The sequence below is a fragment of the Plasmodium gallinaceum genome (genome assembly GCF_900005855.1).
Source record: "Plasmodium gallinaceum strain 8A genome assembly, contig: PGAL8A_v1_66, whole genome shotgun sequence".
NCBI lineage: Eukaryota > Apicomplexa > Aconoidasida > Haemosporida > Plasmodiidae > Plasmodium > Plasmodium gallinaceum.
The window spans coordinates 23,007-41,842 of record NW_021628226.1 but is presented as its reverse complement, the minus strand read 5'-3'; the positions used below and the strand labels follow the sequence as shown (position 1 = coordinate 41,842).

The 18,836-nt window shown below is 19.6% G+C and overlaps 4 protein-coding genes across 4 annotated transcripts; 2 read left to right on the top strand and 2 right to left on the bottom strand.

The window, feature by feature from the left end:
- Window positions 1-101: 101 nt before the first annotated feature.
- On the top strand, window positions 102-3,404 carry PGAL8A_00170800 (pre-mRNA-splicing factor ATP-dependent RNA helicase PRP16, putative; the record flags this gene model as incomplete). Its single annotated transcript, XM_028670029.1, has 1 exon — window positions 102-3,404. One exon carries the CDS (start codon window positions 102-104, stop codon window positions 3,402-3,404), a length of 3,303 nt encoding a protein of 1,100 aa, XP_028526822.1.
- Window positions 3,405-4,966: 1,562 nt separating this feature from the next.
- On the top strand, window positions 4,967-10,054 carry PGAL8A_00170700 (conserved Plasmodium protein, unknown function; the record flags this gene model as incomplete). The annotated part of the gene is made up of 1 exon (XM_028670028.1): window positions 4,967-10,054. The coding sequence occupies one exon, from the start codon at window positions 4,967-4,969 to the stop codon at window positions 10,052-10,054; it is 5,088 nt and encodes a 1,695-aa protein (XP_028526821.1).
- Window positions 10,055-10,776: 722 nt separating this feature from the next.
- On the bottom strand, window positions 10,777-13,269 carry PGAL8A_00170600 (6-cysteine protein, putative; the record flags this gene model as incomplete). Its single annotated transcript, XM_028670027.1, has 1 exon — window positions 10,777-13,269. One exon carries the CDS (start codon window positions 13,267-13,269, stop codon window positions 10,777-10,779), a length of 2,493 nt encoding a protein of 830 aa, XP_028526820.1.
- Window positions 13,270-14,278: 1,009 nt separating this feature from the next.
- PGAL8A_00170500 (conserved Plasmodium protein, unknown function) lies at window positions 14,279-16,567 on the bottom strand (the record flags this gene model as incomplete). The annotated part of the gene is made up of 1 exon (XM_028670026.1): window positions 14,279-16,567. One exon carries the CDS (start codon window positions 16,565-16,567, stop codon window positions 14,279-14,281), a length of 2,289 nt encoding a protein of 762 aa, XP_028526819.1.
- Between the last annotated feature and the right edge of the window lie 2,269 nt (window positions 16,568-18,836).

Sequence of the window (18,836 nt, the reverse complement as noted above, 5' to 3'; positions counted from 1 at the left end):
TAAAAAAAAATAATAATGTATTCTTATATATATACCATAAATTTTTATTTTAATTAGCTACTATATTCCTTTTTTTTTTTTTTTTTTTTTTTTTTTTTTGAATGATAGCAAAAACATATATCTATAGTACATCTTCCTCTGATGAAGAAAAAAAAGTAGAAACTACAATAAATGAAAATAGCAATAACTTAAAATTTAAAAGAAGAAAAATAAATAGAAATAATAATAATAATAATATCGATAATAAAAAAAGTAACATATTTAAAGATATTGGTGTATTTGAAAAGCATAAGTTAAAAAACGATTTAAAAAATGATAATAATACCAATAATATTAAGGGAGGAAAAATTTTCAAAGAAAATAATGGACATGAAAATTATATTAAAGGTGTAAACAATTCAGAATCAAAAGATTTTTCTTATGAGTTAATAAATGAAAAATTAAAAAATAATAGTAGTTCTGATGAATTTGAATTAAAAAAAATTAAATTTAGAGATGGTAGTTATTCAGATGAATTAGAAAATGAGAAATCAAGAAGCAATAGCAATTCTAATAGAAATGTTCATTTAAAATTAAGTGAAAACAATATTTATAGAAAAAATTCTGAAAAAAAAAATAATGTAAACAAGAAAAAAGAAGAAAGATATTATTCTAATAATAATGATAGAATTATGGATGAAATATGGTATACTAAAGAAGAAGAATATATTGATTCTTTTTACAATATGGATATAGAAGCTACTTATGAGAAAGAAAAAAAAATGATAAATAATTTTAAAACAAGAGTTAATAATTTAGGAAAGAAAGTAAATCAAAAAAATTTGGATAATAATTTATGGGAATTGAATAAATTAAAACAAGGTGGTGTGAATTCAACTTACAATAAATTACAATTAGATAAAATTAATGAAGCTAATAACACGAATGAAGTAAAAAAAATTGTTTTAACAAGGATAATGACTCCATCCTTTATTGATAAACTAAAAAATTTTAATGAAGATGATATCTCAAAAAATATTCTTGATAATTGGAATAGCATTTCACATGAAAAGAAAAATAATTCCACTTCCTATTCTAATGTAGTAAAAGATGAAACATGCGATTTTGTAAAAGCAGCAAAAAAAGGAAGTGAATTTTTAAGATATTTTAAAAATGAGAATGAAAAGTCTAAAGCAAGGGATAGATATTGGGAGATAGAAAATAGCAAGTTAGGGGAATTATTAAAGTTACATAAAAAGCAAAACAAATTAAATGATGAAAGTAATATAAATTTACATAATGAAGAAGAAAATAATGATGTTTTTGATTATAAAAAGGATAAAATGTATAGCAATATTTTTAATTTGGATATCAAAAAAAAAAATACATTAAAAGATAAAGAAGAATTAATAAAGTTGAAAGAATCCTTGCCTATTTATAAATCAAAAAAAGAATTATTAGATGCAGTTTATAATAATAATATTATAATCATTGTAGGGGAAACAGGTTCAGGAAAAACAACTCAAATAGTTCAATATTTATATGAAGAAGGATATCATAAAAGTGGAATTATTTGTTGCACACAACCAAGAAGAGTTGCAGCAGTTTCTGTTGCCTATCGGGTTTCATATGAAATGAATGTAGAAATAGGATCATTAGTTGGTTATACTATAAGATTTGAAGATAATACAAGTAGTCAAACAAAAATTCGCTATGTTACAGATGGTATTTTATTAAGAGAAACATTAAATGATAAAGAATTGGATAAATATAGTGTTATAATAATGGATGAAGCACATGAAAGATCAATTAATACAGATGTTTTATTGGGAATATTGAAAAATATTTGTTTAAAAAGGAATGATTTAAAATTATTAGTTACTTCAGCTACTATTGATTCAAAAAAATTTTCCGAATTTTTTGGAAATGCACCAATTTATAATATTCAAGGAAGAACTTTTAAAGTACACATAGAATATTTAAGAACTCCATGTCATGATTATATAGAATGTGCTGTACAAAAAGCAATAGAAATTCATGTGTCAGATAATAATTATGATAACAATTTTGGTGATATATTAATTTTTATGACTGGGCAAGAAGATATTAATGCAACATGCTATTTATTAAGTGAAAAATTTTATGAAGTATATGAATCTTATAAAGAATCAAAAAGTAACAAAAAAGATACTATTAATAAAATTAGAGACATAGTTAATGAAAAAGAAAAATTCTCTGAAAAGGATAATAAAAAAAATGACCAAATTCATCATATATATCCATTTTATGTTTTCCCAATATATTCTCAATTATCTAGTGAACAGCAGAGTAAAATATTTCAAAAATATGACCTTAGAAAAATAATTGTTTCTACAAATATAGCAGAAACTTCCTTAACACTAGACGGAATAAAATATGTAATTGATACTGGATATTGTAAATTAAAAGTATATAATCAAAAAATAGGAATGGATGTATTGCAAGTAACTCCTATATCCCAAGCAAATGCGAATCAAAGATCTGGAAGAGCAGGAAGAACAGGTGCAGGAATATGCTATCGATTATACACAGAAAATACTTTCTTTTGTGATTTGTATCCTAATAATATCCCCGAAATTCAAAGGAGTAATTTATCTAATGTTGTGTTATTATTGAAGTCATTAAATGTTCAAAATATATTTGAATTTGATTTCATTGATATACCTAGCAAAGAAAGCATAATTAACTCTTTATACGAATTGTGGATATTAGGTGCTATAAATAATGAAGGTAATTTAACAGAAATAGGAAAGAAAATGATTTTATTTCCCCTTGATCCACCTTTATCAAAAATTGTAATTTATAGTGAAAAATTTGAATGCACAAAAGAAATATTAATTATTGTTAGTATGCTTTCATCTCCTTCCATCTTTTTAGAGTCAAAAGAAAATAGTGAAGCTATTGAATCAAAAAAAGAAAAATTTACAGTACCAGAAAGCGATCATTTAACTTTATTAAATATTTATCTACAATGGCGTCATCACAATTACTCTTATAATTGGTGTGTGAAAAATTTTATTCAGCATAAGTCACTGAACAAGGCTAAAGAAGTATATTCTCAATTAAATGATATTATTAAAACATTAAATATGAAAAATATTTCATGTAATAATAAGTGGGAGCTTGTAAGAAAAACAATATGTTCTGGATATTTTCATAATGCAGCAAAATTAAAATCATTTTCTGAATATATTAATTTAAGAACTAATGTATCTTGTCATGTACATCCGAATTCTTCATTATATAATATAGGTTATACACCTGACTATGTCATATATCAAGAAATAGTTTTTACAACAAAAGAATTTATGAGAAATGTTACTACAGTAGAACCTGAATGGTTATGTGAATTAGGTCCTCTTTTTTTTTATATGAAAAATATGTAAGAATTTAAAGAATAGAAAATTTTGTAATTTTTTTCAGTTATTCAATTGATGTTTATTATATATTATTTTCAAATTCTAAATTTGTTTATGATACATAACTTAATATATATATATTCAAAGATTTATACAACCATATATTTTTTTTTTAATTTATTATTATAAAAAAATCTATATATATATATATATATATATTTTCAATTTTTCAATTATTTTTTATTTTTTTTTGTTTTTATTTGTTTTTTTCTTTTATTATTTTATTTTTTTTTTTTTAATTTCCACTTTACTTTTTTCTTTTAAAATATTTTTGAAAATAAAATATAATTTTCATTTATTTCTTTGATTAAAAAAAAAAAATAAAAAGAGTTCAATAGGACAAAATGAAACAAAAAATCTTAAACCTTTAAATTATTTAATATCTTCATAAATATTAATATTAAAATATAATAAATTGTACCTATATTTGAATTAAAAAAACAAGTTTTCTTAATATTTCAGCTGTTTAAAAAAGAAAAACATACATTTTGAAAATATTATGTGATTGATTCATTCAAGGATTTTACTTAAAAAAAAAGAATAAAAATCATTTTGTTTTTTTAACACTCATAAACTTGTAATTATCTATAATAAATAAAGATATATTCATTTTTTATTAGAATAATTTGTCATAAATCTGATATACTATACACATAAAATTTAATAGGAATTTATTCATTTTCATTTAATATATACTTTAAGAAAGATTTTATAAGAATTGAAACTATTTAGAACAATGAATTTTACATAAATTAATATATATTAAAATGGCAGAAAAATTGTCTTTATAAAAAATAATACTGAATATCAAAATTTTTAAATATATATTAAAATTATGAAATATACGTGCAATTTAAGTTATAAAAACTTTTTTAAATATATATATATAAAAAAAAAAAAAATATGTTTTATAGTTTCTGTTACAACATTATGAAATATATAATATTAAAGCAAAACAAAATAAATTAAAACAATAATTAAACATATAAATGGAAAATTATTCAGAAATTTTAAAATGAATATGGTTAAAAAGCAAAAAAAAAAATTTTTTTTTTTTTTTTTTTTTTTTATTTCATATATAAATAATAGCTATATTAATTTTTCTTATTGTTTTTGTTTTTTTAATATATATATAAAAAAAAAAAAAAAAAAAACTTATTTAAAACTATATATTATTATTATATTGTAAAGAAAATTTAAAATTTTTACATTAATAAAAGATTTTGTGTTTGCTATAATAAAAAATAATATATATATATATATATTTATATCATTAATATATTAAGTGTAAAAATACGATGTTAAAAGAAAAATAATCGAAATAAAATTTTCAAATAAAAAGTAAATACATAGATTAATAAACAAAATGATATATAAATTTCATTTTTTTTTTTTTTTTTTAATAAAACATTATTATTTTAGTACTTTTAATTAATTTAATTTTTTTTTTTTTTTTTTTAATTTATATGTTTCATTTATAAGAAATCATACAAATGAATCCCTAAAATTTTTATTCTATATATTTGAAAATGGATATAGATAATAATTCATTAAGTTTTTATAATCTTAAAAAATATGAAGATCATTTAAATAATTCAAATAAAGACGTGAAAAATATAAAATCTAAACAGTGTAATGGGAATAAAAAGAAGCTGAAAGAAAAAAATAATATAAATGTAAATGACATTCCTTGTCAAAATCATATAAGTAATTCCAATCAGAGTTTTGTAAGCTTCTCTGATGATTCATCTTATTTAAGTTCATTTTACAACAATGACATTTTTGATGAAAATTCAGATCATATAAATGGTCATGGAAAATTAATAAATAACATTCCATGTAATTCGGATGATTCTGATAATTCGTTATCTGAATATGCATGCTACAAAGAGCAAAAAAAAAATTATATAAATAATATTTTGAATGATAATAAATGTAAATGCTATGAAAATGGAGATTATTCGCAACATATTAAAACACCTGAAAAGAAAAAACACACAGCTAAAAGTCTAGAAGAAAAAAATCGAAAGAATTCATTTAATTTTAATAACAACCATAATGCTACACCCATTACTCAAAAAACATATAAGAATATCAATATTACTAAAAATATTAATAGTGCAAAAGAAAATGATGTTGAAAATCAAAAGTCTCTATATGATAAAGAAAATAATAATTATAATGTTGATAAGAGTATTATCAATAATAGAAATGACTGCCATGATAATAATAATAGTGAAAGTAATAATAATGAAGAAGATTTATATTCTGTTATAAGTGGTTCAGAATATGATAATAAAACAAATGATATTCACAAAATTAATGTGTGTGATAACAGTAATTCAATCGATAATGTAACAGAAAAAAAAACAAGTAAAATAGAAGAAATAACAGTAAAAAGTAACAATGTGAATTCAATGAAAGAAAATAAGTTTACTGATGAAATGGAATATTTAATGAATAATAAAAAGATGAAAAATATACAAAAAAACGTTCTAAAAAATTTTGATTCGAATAAAGATAAAATAAAAGATACTGACTTTATTATTAAAAATAATTATGAATTTAAGGAACTTATTGCATCAACTATTAATATGTGTTATCCGAAGATAAAAAATGGGAATGATTCTCATGATATTTTAAGAAACATGGAGAAATTATCAAAAATTGTTATATCTGATGATAAAAATAAGGAAATATTGAATAATGATGAAGAAGAAAATACTAACAGTTTATATGATGAAGTTGACAATATTTTAGATAAGAGAAATAAAATGTACATTGAAGAAAAATGTAAATTGCTCTTAAAAAAAAAGGATGTAATCAATAAAGATAATTTAGATAATAAGAAAATTGAAAAAGATTTAAATAAAGGTAGTGAAAATTTAGATAGTAGTCAAATGAAAAGTGAGAAAATTAAAGGTATTACAGAAAATAAAGAAAAAGAAAATAATAATAATAATAATAATAAATTAGATAATTTTATATATTATTTAAATCATAATATGATTGAATTAAATGATAATATTTGTAAATTATATAATAGTACTTGTGATATTACACAAAGAAATTATTGCACAAAAAATATTATAAATATAGTACCTCAATTAAATAACATATACGAAAATAAAAATTTATGCTATATTAAGGATACTCCTAATTTTAACGAAATATCTAAGATAATACCAGAATGGAAAGATTCTTTTGAATTATTAAACAAAAAAGCATTAAAGGATACAGAGGATATGAAAAATATATTGCATAGAATAGAAAATATAAGGAATGACTTAGATGAATTAAATAAAGATCTAAAAGAAGATAAAAAAGAATTTGAAAAAATAAAATTTGAAACTGTTGAACATGAATCTATGATTTCTTCTTTTGAAAAAAAAAGTAAAATACATATAAAAGGAGTATTAAAACTAGATAATATGTCTTATAAATTAAAAAAAATTCATAATATTTCATCAAATAATTTAAATAATTTTACAATATCAGAGCATGTTAATAGATTATTAAAATGTATAGATAATTCATTAATAGATTATTCTCAAAATTTTAATGAAAAAAATTTCGAAATTTTAAGATTTCAGAATTTAGATAACAAATTTGACATTTTAACCAATACTGATGAAGAATCTTGCTTTGTTATGAATATTTTAAATGAAGAGTTAAAGGAAATGATTTTAGAAAAAAAAGAAAAACTACAAAAAATAATAAGGAAAACACAGTTATATAATATTTTGGACACAAATACATATAAAGAACATATAGGAAATACATTAAGTAAACATAATATATTAATCAATCAAATTAAAAATAATTTACAAAATAAAGTAATTTTATTATTTGATATGTATGAAAGATTTTTTAAAAAAAATATGAAAATAATAAAAATCTCAGATATACATGTAAAAGATTATATAAATGAAAATATTAAAAAATCTTATATCATTAAAACCTTTAATGATACAAAAAAAAATGTAGAGAAATATTTTATGAGTATAAATTTTACTCGAAATAAGCCAATAGATCATCCTTTTTTTATTTATCATTGTTTAAGTGAAAAATTTGTTTATAACTTTATAACATTTGTTTTAGATCCATTATCTGAACAAAATCAAAAGAATTTTATGCAATATTGTTCTATACCAGGTTTTAATTCTTTTCTATTTTCACAACAAGTTATTAAATTATATAGGCAGGAAGAACAATTTACAAAAAGCGATATTTCTTATGATTTCTCATCAGCCTATTCAAGAATTATGTGTTCAGATTTATATGATTTTTCTCATAAAAATTTACTGAACAATGTAAAAGAAAAGTGGAATGATGAAAACCAATATTTAATTTCATTAAGGAATGCATCAGATAATTTTTTTAAATCATTTATATCAAAAAATAATTATAATAGTTATTTTACATCCAACTCAAGTAATGGGTTTAATTTAATTCAACATATACCTGATTCATTAACACATATGTGCAACAATTATACAGCTATCTGCTACGATAATTTTAATAATCAAGGTGCAGTTTTAGGAATTGCAAAAAATGAAGATGTAAATAAATTAAACCTTTTATCATCGTATTTACATTCATCAACTAGTAATACAAATAATAATACACAGAATAATAATACGGCCAATAACTTATTTAATATAAATAAAAGTAACATATTTACAAATAATTCACCAAATAATTTATTTAATAATAATAGTATCACTAATAATAATATATTAAACAATACATCTAATATATTTGGAAATAATAACTCATCTAATTTATTTGGAAATAGTAACTCATCTAATTTATTTGCAAAAAATCCATCTGAAAATGCTACAAATAATATATTTATTAATACAGCTAATAATTTATTCAAAAATATTAATAAGACAGATAATCTATTAAATAACAATACAAATAACTTATTTGATCAAAGTAAAAGCAATATATTTATAAATAATCCATCGAATAACCTATTTAAAACAAATGACACTACAACTAATAATACATTGAATAGTACTACTAATTTATTTGGAATTAATAATTCATCAAATAATATATTCACGAAAAATTTAAATTCAAATTCAGCAAATAATTTATTTGGCAATTCAACAAATAATATGAACATTAATAATAGTAATAAAAATAATTTATTTAATAATAATATCACATCAAATATTTCTAACAGTTTACAAAATAATAATACTCCAATTAGCAATAATAACTTATATAATAAAAGTTGTACCACTAATTTTTTTAGTGGTAGTAATAACAATACAAGTGGATTTTTTAATAAAAATTCATTAAATGTTTCTAATAACTTATTTAATAATGATAAAACTACAACTAACATGAATAGTAATATTTTTTCATCTTCTAGTCTTCAAACAAATGTAAAACCTAATAATTTTACTAATAATAGTATATTCTCAACAAATATAAATAATAATAATTCATCATTATCAAATAATGGCATGTTTTCATCGACATTAAGAGGAAATCAATTCATGAATAATAATTCAATTCTATCAACTAATGATTTGAATAGACAATCTAATAATATTTTTTATACTAACAACAGTAATAATAATTCTATGAATATAAATAATGTTAATAGTAGTATATATGATGCTAAATATAACTGTGATAATTTAAATAGAAGTAATTATATAGGGATAAATTCGTATAATAATAACAATAATAATAGTAATAATTTATTTAATAATAATAATAGTAATAATTTATTTAATAATAATAATAGTAATAATTTATTTAATAATAATAGTATTTTTAACAATCAATCGAATATCTTTTCAGTAAATAATAACTCCAACAGTTTATTAAATAATAATAATTCATTTTCATTAAACAGGAATGCAAATATTTTTTCAAATAATACTTTATCATCTAGTAATACAAATAACTTATCAAAAAACAATTTATTTAATATTTCCTCAAACAATTTATCTAATAATAGCAATAATATATTTTCTAATAATAATAATAATAATAATAATAATAACTTATTTAATAATGCAAATAATATATCTACTAATAATTTATTTAATAATAATTTAGGAGTTACAAGTAATTCAATTAATAATAATTTATCCTACAACAATAATAGTTTGTTTAATCAAAAAAATAATTTATTAATCTCAAATAATAATAATAATATTAATACAAATACAAGTATGTTGAATAATAGTAGTATATTTTCATCAAATAATAACCTTTTACAAAATAATAATTTCTCTACTACTTCATTAGATAATAAATCAACTAGTTTATTTTCAAAAGATAATAAAACTACAAATAATATATTTGACAATAGATTATTTCAAAATCAAAATAACAATTATATTTCAAATTCTAAAATTGACATAAGTGGAAAAAACACTTTTGGAATTACTGCAAATTTATCTAATAACTTATTTCAAAAAAATTCATTTTCGACAACTCAAAACAAAGGAGAAATATCAAATTTTAATTCTTCATCTTTATCAAATAATTTTAATGTGTTAAATAACATTAATCCATTTCAAAAAAATAATGAATCCAATTTTCCTTCCTTTTATAATTCAACAAACAATACCTTATTTTCTAGATAAAATTCTAATGGAAAATTTTTTCTAATTATAGAATAAGAAATGATTTATCATTAAAAAAAAAAAAAAAAAAAAAAATTAAATTTTAATGATTCTAGAAAATTCAAAAAGGAATAATATTAATTAAAATAACAATTATATTATCTCAAAAGAAAAAATTTATCTAAAAGTTAAAATGATTAAATTCCTTTAATTTTAAAAAATTATATATTTTTACATTCATATAAAAACCTTAAAAACAATAAAAAATAAAACATAACAACAAGAAGCAATAAAGAAAAGATGAAGAAACAAAAAAAAGAAACGAGTGTTTTATTTTATTTAAAGATTTAAGAAAAGTTAAATATAAATTTTCTAGGTTTATATTAGTTTACCACACAAAAACTAATTAAGTTTTTTTTTTTTTTTTAATTTTAATATATATTGTTGTCTTTTATATTTAGTCTTTCCTTTGTTAAATTGTTTTATATTTTTTTTTTAAATTTAAACTTTTTAAAGAAATTCGTAATTTACATAAATCAATAATTATTTTATTATGGTAATATTAAAAATAAAAGTATACATATATATGTTTGCATAAAATAATTTTTTTTTTTTTTTTTTTTTTTTTTTTTTTGTTTATAAAAACTTGTGAGTTTATTTTATCTTAAAAAGTTTTAAATATAGAATATACAAACAAAAATAAACATAAAAAAAAAAAAAGTAAAAAATAATTTTTATTATTTTTAGTTTAAGTAATATGCATATACAAGTGTATTAATAATAATAAAAATATATCTAAATGAATTGAATATACTATTATTACTTCCACCTCCATAACCTTGAGATGACATAGTTGTTTCATTTGTTCCGTCGCTATCACTTCCATCACCACTTGAGACATCATGCATAGGATAAGGTATATCTTCGTCACCTATATCTTCATGATCACCAGATCCATCAGTAGATCGTCTACTTCTGGAATGTCCACCACGTGTATTTCCAGGTGATAAATTAATTGTAGAAGAAGTAGGTTCAAGTCTATTAGGTGATGAAGAACCACTTTGAGAAGGTGGAACGTTTTGACTACCTCCAATTACTGAAGGTGTACCAATCATAGGATCAACAGGAGTTCTTTGTCTAGTCAATTCATTTTGTATGTGTTCTTTACTATGATGTGCAGATATATGATAATACACTTTTACAGAATGGTTATTAACATTACATTTACAATAAAAATGAATATCACTTTGATCATCTTTTAATTTATCAATGTTACGTTTGTTTAAATGTAAGATTGTTTCTAAAACTTTAATATTGGCATTATATAATGATTTATGAGGGACTACAAAAATATCTTCACTATTGAATACATCTTCTATTCTAACCAACTTGTCATTATTATTATATACCTTATCGAAACACACAAAATCTTCAGCACCAGATACTGGGCATACTAAACCAATCGTTTTTTCAATACCTAAATCAGTAACTATTACATCTATTGTTTTATTTTCTGTTATTTTAGTATCTACTACTTTATAATTTGGTGATGCACCAGTTAGATCAATACCTTCATAAGTATACGCATTTCCTCCATGTATAAATTTTACTTGTTTAGTGTCACTTTCTCCATAAGGAAGGCTTGTAGTTGAATCTGAAGGAATTACATTAGAAATTACATATCCATTTGAATCAGATGATAACGAAAATAAATAAGAACCATTTGGTAATTGATATGTGTTATTTGGGTAGTCTGCAGATGTTTTAAATACTAAAATATCTTCAGTATAAACTGAAATAGGACCCCCACCTTGAATTTTACTTAAATCTGTTAAATTTCTTAAATCATTAAAATTTACATCAATTCTAGATTCATCGCTAAATGTACAATACACATGACTATGATTAAATACAAAGTTAGAATGATTTACTGGGAAGAAAAATTCAATCTCTGTTAAATTTTCTTCATTTTTTACAATCTTTTTTTTTATTAAGGTGGTTTTTTTTTTATTAGAGTCTGCAGCATCAAAGACATGTGAAAAACAATCTTCATTCACTGTTACTTTCTGTGGGTGTTTAAAATAAAAAACCTTATATAAACCATCTTTTGTGGTCTCAATTTCTGATGTAGGTACCACACAGGTTTTTTTGCTGTCGATATCTGCGAATCCATATGTATATGCTTTATTTGATGCGTTATCGGTCGTTAATTCACAACCTCTTTTTCTCTCGGGAATATTTATTTTTATTACATGTACCTTATTATCATCTTTACGATAAAATAAAAATACTTTTGTTTCGTTAGCTAAAACAAACTCATAATGACTATCATTAAATTTACGGTTAGTGTCGGGTTGAAAAGTTTCATTACTATTATAAATGGCACATGGATATAGTTCCTCACTCTTTTTAGCTATAGAAAAGTAGTAATTATTTATTTCTTCATAATTTTGTAAAGTATAATCATTAGCTAGTTTTGGTTTAAAGGAAGTACAATAGATATCATTTTTGTGCATAAAACTGCATGAAAATTCTTCCTCTGTTTGGTTACGAACCTTCACAAAAATGTTACCTCCAATTATAGTTAACCTTAATTCTTCATTATTTAAAAGTTTCTGGCTATTATAAATATTCATTGTATCTTCCCAATTTACTCCTTCATCATAAGAAATTTTACATCTACCTAATAAATTTGATGGAGTACCCAATATATTTACTTCGGCTTGTGCATGAGTATCAGTTTCTGTTTTTTTAATACACATCATAATAAATTTCTCACGTTCACTTCTTATATGTACCAAAGGACCTGAATAAAATGCTGGAACATCATTTTCATTAAATCCACTATTTCCTATTTCTTTCAAAGACCATGTTAAATCTTCTTCTGCTATTGCAATATAATATTTTGTACATCTAAAAATTACTATTAGTTTATCTTTTGTCACAAAAATTGAAAATATAGTTGGCTTTTTATTAATCTCATTCTTTTTTATTTCCTCACTACTTTCCCACTCAGTACCATCTGTTGTTTTATGCACTTTAATTGTACATTTTTCGTCAGATTCTATTTTAAATGCATAAATCTTACCTTTAAAATTTACGCTTGTATAAACTATTTTATTATTACTAGGAAATTCTAAGTTAGTTATCTTTGTATCCTCAAAAGTCAGATCTCCATATGCGTTTTTAACTTTTAGAAAAAACAATACAACCAAAAAAAAATTTAAAATTGACATTTTCTTTAAGTAGGAAATTATCATGTATTATATCTGAATTTTTAAATGATTTCAAATATATACAGTTATGCTTATATACAAACCACGGGTTTTATAAAATTACATTAGAACATCTAAGAATAGAACAAAATTAGAATAAAGTATAAATTTCCAAAATAATAAAAATTAAAAAAAAAAAAAAAGAAAAAATATATATAAATATATAAATATACATATATATATATATATAATAAGATGAAAAAAAATAATTAAATTAAAAAAAAAATAAATAAAAATAAAATATAAATTAAGAACTTTTTTTTTTACACCAAATGAGAAACTAAAAAGACGAAATGGTCTACTTCAGGAAAAAATTTTTCTCATGCTTTTGCACCTTTATCTGAATTTTAGCATATAAAGAAATAATAGATAATTAAAAAATAACATTTTATTAATACATGTAATAGAAAATAGACACTTAACATTTTTCTTTCTTAAAGTTGCATTTAAAAAAAAATAAAACCATAAGCATAAGTGATTTAAAGTGAAATCATGAAATGCTCAACAAATAAAATATGTTGTAAGTGCATTCAAATTTGAATAATTAAAAATAAAATTATTAAAGATAATTTCCTTTCATTTAATTTCATTAGAGCAAATTAAAATTTTCATAATTTAGTTATCTTGATGATATGTAGCTTCTTAAAGTTTTACATATATATAGTTTTTTGATTTTAGTTTTTCAATTTTTTTTTTTTTTCATTTGTCAATTTTTTGCCACATTACACCACTATGTAATATTATCATGTGCAAAAAACATAAAACAAAAAAAAAATATTAACTCTTCTTATTTCATTATATTAATTATTTAATAAAAAATTGGATTTTTTTTTTTAAATATTTTACTTGGTTTCTATTTAAAAATGCAAAATGAAATAAATACATAGATAAAATATTATTTTAATTTAATAAAACTTTCTTGAAATTATATAAATGCAAATATATTTATATATATATATATGTGCAATTTTTAATCTACACAAATATCATTAAAAATAGAATATTTATTGTAATATAAATTTTCAATACTTTTTGCTGTATTATAATCTCCAAATATCTTTAATAATAGGGAAGAACTTTCAATTAATTTTTTTACAAATTCTTGATCAAATTGATGTATTTCTTGATTTGCCCAAAAAATTGAAGCTTTCTGTAAGTTCTCTAGAACATCAATGTTTTTAATTTTTTTTTCAAAAATATCTATCCAAAAAGTAGTAATTAAATGAATAATACCCTCAATATCTAATTCACTTTTTCCTTTAGATTTTTCCCATATATTACTTTTCGGTATTTTACTATCTATTATCCATTTATTACCATATTCTGAATCTAATATTTTTTCAATAATGGGTGATAAGGTAGTTGATAATATATGAAAAATGTTTAATATAATATCTAATATTACATATTCATTATTTATATAAATATTACTTTGAGTATTCATTAATAATCCATGAATTAAATTTGAAGGGTATATTCTCCTATTATTTTCATCTATTTTCAATTTAAGTATCACATCATCATTAATATTCTGACTACTTAATAAACTATGTGCATTTATTATTATATGTTCACTTGAATTATATAAATTTTTATATATTATATTACCAATATTCCACGAAATAAATAAGTATGAATTTATTGGTATGTTATTTGAATAATTATTACCATGAATGTAACAAAAAAAATCACGTGCCGAAGTAATATTAATATTTGTAAAAATATTATTCTTATTTATATACATATTATTTGAATTACCATTCTTTTTTTTTAATAAAATGAAATTTTTTTCTTTAATATTATTGTTAATATTTTCTTGATTCAAGTAGCTATCAATAAAACTTTTATTATTTTTTAAGATATTTATATCAGTTATTTTCTTTTTATTTAGTGTATATGGGTTATTTATCATATCCTCCACAGATTGAGAGTATACTGACAAATGACTATTAACTCTTGATGAACTTAAAAAGAATTTTTGATTTTTGTAATCATCTTCACAATCCTTGTCTATAGTTGTTCTGAAATTAGTTGGGTTTATTAAATCTTCATTTGAACTATTTTCATGAGATGCATTATTATGCAAATATTGACAAAATTGTCTTATTACATTTATACTGCATTGATAAATAACATTTAATTTTTTCTCTATATTGTTTTTATCTATATTATATTTATTAATAATATTATTAGTTAATGCTCTACATTCTAATATTTTAATAGGTGGATAATAATAATATTCTAATATATGAAATACTGCAGTACATTCGTTATAAATTTCAACATTTTTAATAATAGTGTATTTAGATGTATTTTTAATATTACACTTAATTTTAGAATTTACACTATTAATATCCCAAAAAATATTTAAATCACATGATTCGTTCATAAAGTTATATTTACAAAATCCATTGATACTTGAAAACATTCCATCGCTATTACACCCAAATTCACTACAACGTAAAGAAGATATTTTTTCATTTGGAAATTCTACCCAGTTTCCCTCTGTTAATACTGTTGACTTCATTCCTTTGCTATCTGATAAATTTAAAGTTTGTCTAGTAAAATTGATTATTAAAATATATAAAGATTTATGTGCTTTTCTTAATCTTTTTTTCCAATCATAATTTTTAATATTAATTATGAAACTTAAAGGTAAAATATCTAAAATATCTTGATATTTATAAACATTATGTAACTTTGCACTCAATAATGCATCATTATTGCTTTCATCTTTTTTATAAGAATTATTTAAATTATCTTTTTTCATTTTTTCTTTTTCTTCTAAAGTTCTTATATTTAAAATTCTTAATAATCCTTTCTTTAATTTTTTTTTATGATACTCAATGAATTTTTTTCCTTCTTCTGTTTCCAATATATTTATATAAAATTTACTATTATATGTATTATCAAAACTATGCTTTACTAAAAAATAATTCTGTTGAGAAAAAACTTGTTTTTTATCATTCTTTATATTCATACCTATGATTGCTGAAGCCACATTATCACCTAATAATGGGATATCAAAGCGAGCATTTAAAATATATTCCTCACTATTTATAACAACACAATATTGCAAAATACCATAAAAATTTCCCATAGTTTTCGTAAATTTAGCTATACATTTTTCTTCACTTTTACTTTTTAAACATTCTGGAGGATTAATTGACCATATACCATGTTTTACTGAATGCATATATCTATAAAAAGCACAGCTTGTGCCATTCAATATTCTTATTTCACATTCTCTATTTTCCATCTTTTTTTTTTTTTTTTTTTTTTTTTTTTTTTTTTTTTTTTTTGGCTTTGGTTATAGCTATAACAGATTTATTGTCCCATATTAGTATTTTTTCGGTTAATTATTTTTTTATTTAAAAAATCAATGATTTTTATTTACCAATTTTTTTTTTTTTTTTTTTTTTTTTTTTTTTTTTTTTTAAAAAAAAAAAAAAAAAAAAAAAAACATTATTTTTAATAAAAATACAGCTAAACAAAATAATTTCTCTTCTTTCTTTTTCTCTTTTTTTTTTTTTTTTTAAATACTATTTATATTATTATAGTATAATATAGTTTATTTCTCTTTTTTTTTTTTTTTTTTCATTTTTTTTATAGAGAATTTATATGAAAAATAAATATATATATATATATATATATTTTTCCTTTTAAAATATAATATACACAATAAAGACTCCTCTTTTTTTAATATTTTTAATGAAATAAAATTGTTATTTAAGAAAAGAATTCTGTTTTAACTGTCCTTTGAAAAAATTAGAAAATTTACATATTTTTTATTTTATTACTTTTCATTATCTCCTTTTTCTTTTTTTTTATTTTTTCTTGAACATAATACGTCCATAAAAATTTTCCCACCTAAAAAATACATAATGATAATTTTTTTTTTTTTTTTTTTTCCCCTATTAACATTTTATTTTATTTATATATTTTTTTTTTTTAATTTTTCAAATTATCCTTTTGAAGTGATGTTACATATAAACTCATTTCCGCCATATAATTTCAATGATTTTATACTGAATTTTAAATGAAATATAATTTTACAAATTTTAAATAATATATAGGGATAAATAAAATATTAAAAATTTTATCTTTATGGTGTTTTTAAAAGAAAAGTAACATAAATATTCTTACATTTTTCTTTACAATTATAAATTTTTAGTATTTATGAATTATAATAAAATTTTTGGTTATATAATATATAGGTTTTTAAACATTTATAAAATTAATAAATTCATTGAGCATTATATAATTATGTAAATTAATAACAAAAAGAAAAAAATTATAAATTAGTTGTTTTACTATATAAAAATAACTTCATATATATATATAGTAAACTATATATTATATTTAAAAATAAACTTAATTATATTTTTCATTTTTGAAGATTAAAAGAAAAAAATAAGACACTTTTATTGCATGCCTTTTAAAATATGTTTTTTTATTAAGTAAAACAAAAAAAAAAAAAAAAAAAAAAAATTAAATTAAAATAGCAATCTTAAAAGAAACAAATTATATTCATCTTCTGGGTAGTTTGTTCTACAATTTTTTATCAAAAAAAAAAAAAAATATATTAAATACATTTTTAAGTATTTTTTATGTATATATCGAATAATGAGTAATACTTTTTAACTTTCAAAATAAAAAAAAAAAAAAAGGAATAAATTCATTAAAAATTTGTAATAATTATCATGAAAATAATACAAATAATCTAGTATCTACAACAATAAATAAACAAAAATATCTCACGAAAGTTAATATTTGTATTATTTAAACTACTAATAACATATGTGTAATTAAAACATTTATTTTTATATTTTGATAAATTTGGTGTTAAAAAAATTTTCATTTTACTTCAGAGTATTTTTTTTATATATTTTCAATAATATATATTACTTTTAGTTAAATTTATATTCTTTAAACTATTTAAATATATATTATATTTTTGATGAAAATCGCTTTAAGAATTTTAGCTTATTTACAATTTAAACATAAAGCAATATATTATAAGAATTAAAAAAAAAGGTCAACAGAGTTATAAATATATTGATTTTAATTATTTGTTAAAGCTATTCTAATATAAATAATATTTACTTTTATGAATGAAGTATTTTTCTTCTCTTTTTTTAAGTATATAAAAATTATAAAAAATAAATTATATTGAAAAATTTAATATATATATATATATATGAATAAATATTTAATAAATTCTCTATTTTTGTTTCTTTTCATAAATTCATTTTTGTCAAATACTTTTGTAATTGTGAATTTAAATTTCCATAAAAAAGTAAGATCAAATACATTTCTATATAGTTATACTTAATATTTTAAATTATTGTTATTTTTAATAAAATAAAAAGTGTACTTAATTCTAACTAAATTTTTTAATAATATTAGGTAATTTGGGAAATTCAAAATAAAAAGTAAAAAAAAAGAAAATTGTAACCATAAAAAATTTAGAATATATAAAATTTTAGATTGTATCGTATAAAACTAAAAAGAGTTTTTTTTTTTTT